Raw genomic sequence first — 3075 nt, 5'->3', positions numbered from 1 at the left:
ATCATAATTATTATAAAAATATTTAAAGTTATATAATTTTTCTCTAAATAATTTTTTTTATAAAATCTAAAATTATAATTAAAATAATAATAATAATAACATTAAAATCATCTTCTTGTTTTTAATGGAGTGTCTTAAAACAACTTTGAGCGTGTTTTCATTAGATGTAATGAAACAATGTAAAAACCATAGACTCAAATCATTTAACAAGGGTGAAGGATACCACATTACCCACCACCAACAAATTATTCCAAATGATATGGTTCTTCTTGAATAACGAAAATGATAATTCCAAATAATATGATTCTTATTTTTTTTTATAAAATCTAAAATTATAATTAAAAATAATAATAATAAAATTTCAATGATAACATTAAAATCATTTTCTTTTTTTCAATGAAGTGTGTCTTAAAACAGCTTTGAGCGCATTTTCATTGGATGTGATGAAACAGTGTAAAAGCCATAGACTCAAATCATTTGACAAGAGTGAAAGCTACCACATTACCCACCACCAACAAATAATTCCAAATGATATAATTCTTTCTTCTTGAATAACAATAATAAGGTTTTTTTTTTTTTTTTCCCAGTACAAAAAAAACATGATTTATATTAATATAAAAGATATTTACATAAGAGAGGTGCTATAAAGAGCAATAACATATTTCTGTAGCTGGAATATTTTGCTGATAAGATAAAAACCGATCAGGACCATCATAGAAGCATAGGAAACAAAAGTCTCTGTATCAAAATTTGGATCAGAAAGATAGACAGATAGCGAGGAGCCAAAAACACATATATATACCGGTCCCAACACTCATATGGGTCATGGGATAAACAACGTACCTATATGTGAAAGCAGAAGGCGATGATTCAAGAGAAAGCAGAAACCAGTAGAAAGCTAGGTACCTGGAAGGGTGAAATCTTCTATCAGATATATTGAGTCTTGTATTTGTACCTCCATTTTCCATATACCAGGATCTATTGCAAGGCCCTTCTTTGACAAGTTGTCTGCCTGAGAATTCAGAGACCTGTCCACATGGCTGATTGTGAAAGTCGGATTACTGTTCCATAGCATTTTTATCCTATTAATCCATCCAATGAGTATGGGATTCTTGTTTATTAGCTTCCCTGAAGCCAATCCTATTATGTTATTGGAATCCCCATATATCTGCAGCGATTGAATATTCAGGAAAGAGCAGATCTGAAGAAGGCCCACCAAGGCCATTGCCTCGGCCTTATTGTTTGTACCACGACCACCATTCCAAAATATGGAGTAATGAAGATCTTCGGACATCGATATAAATACACCACATGCACACATGCCTCTTTGTGCAGCTCCATCAAAAAATGCCCTTGGATAACCCATCAACCGCATTGAATGGTTCCTGGAATGTTAGATTTGCCTGAAGACAACTTTTTAGGAATGGAATAATACATTGAAGTGATCTGTACTAACAGAGGCAAATTTGTATCTTTCCCATCTCGGAATATGGCATTGTTCCTTTTCTTCCATACTGTCCAGAAGAGCAAGAGGGGAATAGATCTGTGAGAGACTTTCTGCGAGCTCCACCAGCTTATGGCCACTTGGACATCTGAGTGATCCACCAGACGAATATCAAAGAAATCTGCAAGTTCCTTCCATAACTGATAAGTATATCTGCAAGTAAGAAAAATATGATTGCTGCTATCTTCCCCATTTTTACAAAGAGGCATATACTAGGACCTGACCAATTCCTTTTTTGGAGATTCTCCCAGGTTAGGATTTTGTTATGAAATACGAGCCAGGAGAAATGTATGATTTTGTTGGGCACCCCAGTATTCCACAAAGTTGTGGGAAAGATGTGCTGAAAAGGGAGCGGAATAGACCTTGTCAGAACTAAATAAATGTCTTTGACTTTTAATTCGTCCCATCTCTTTACACCTCTCCATGTAAGATGATCCTTTCCTTCAGAATTGCATATTCCAGAGCCCCTGATTGATATCATAATACTGTCCCACTGTTATACATAAACTTAAGTTAATTTACATTTGAAAATTACAAATAATAATAATTATCCCAAAACTCATTTCACAACTAAATTATGATAATTTTTTCTATCTAAAATTAAAATGAAACCAATCCTATATTACTCTCACATATCCATATCTCACAGCTTTTTATCATGCACTCCATTAATTACCGATGGAAGTATAAGCAGGCCTATTCAAATATGCATTTGACTCTGCCCACCCTCTAGCGCGCTTCATAATCGCTGGCAACGTTATTTTGCTTTCCTTAATTATTCTATAATTTAATTCTAAATCATTCACATAGGAAAAACACTTTGAACATTCGTTACCTCAGGATATTCCTCTGAAAAAGTCGATCAATCACAACTTGCCGTTTTACATGTGACAAAGATTAGATAGATGTCGGACTTTTGGACAAGAGATCATTCAACGCAATCCTATTATTGGAGGTTGCGTAATCGGATGGTTAAACACGGGGGTATATATAGAGGGGTTATCACTAATTGTTATTATTAGTATGGAGTAAAATTAACAATTTTTTTTATTTTTATTTTTTTAACTCAAAAAATTAAATTTAAATTTATTTTTTATTTTTTATTCTAAAATGTTGGACACCTAATCCTAAATGGGTTAGTGTGGAAGCCGAATAGACCAAAGCAGTCCAAGAGACCTTGGGATCTGAAACCCAAGAGTCACATAATGTACTATAAATGTAAATCTCTTGTTAATAAAAATTGAATTGCATGTTTTATCTTTTATATCTATCTTGTTGTCCATGTGAGTTTAACATGGTATCAGAGCGGGCGAATTCTGGCCCTGATCATATTTGAGCCACTTGTTTTGTGGTCTCTACCTACATGTCAATTCTGTCTTTCTACTAATCAGAATTGATCAGAATTGCCACCTTATTGAGCGTTTTATTCCTCATTCTGCGCCATATTCTTTCCTACGCTCTATGCTCTCTGACATAACCGTTGTCTGAGATTCGCTGCCACCTCTGTCTATCAGGGGTCCGACGGGCAGATACAATGGTTATCTAATATGGAAACTGAAATGATTCAAGAA

At 34.1% G+C, this 3075-nt stretch overlaps 1 protein-coding gene across 1 annotated transcript; it reads right to left on the bottom strand.

Annotated features, from left to right (window-relative positions):
* Nucleotides 1-898: 898 nt before the first annotated feature.
* Nucleotides 899-1366, bottom strand: LOC149207221 (uncharacterized). The gene has a single exon (XM_089397968.1). The coding sequence runs from the start codon at nucleotides 1364-1366 to the stop codon at nucleotides 899-901; it is 468 nt and encodes a 155-aa protein (XP_089254094.1).
* Nucleotides 1367-3075: the final 1709 nt, after the last annotated feature.

Source organism: Pinus tabuliformis, chromosome 1_2, assembly GCF_031772625.1.
Source record: "Pinus tabuliformis cultivar Carrire ecotype Pingquan chromosome 1_2, CPIR1, whole genome shotgun sequence".
In the NCBI taxonomy this organism is placed as follows: Eukaryota; Viridiplantae; Streptophyta; class Pinopsida; order Pinales; family Pinaceae; genus Pinus; species Pinus tabuliformis.
This window is presented reverse-complemented; position numbering and strand designations above follow the sequence as displayed.

What these genes read in the sequence shown, in the direction of transcription:
- LOC149207221 (XM_089397968.1), bottom strand. Translation starts at nt 1,366, where the DNA reads ATGGGTTATCCAAGGGCATTTTTTGATGGAGCTGCACAAAGAGGCATG.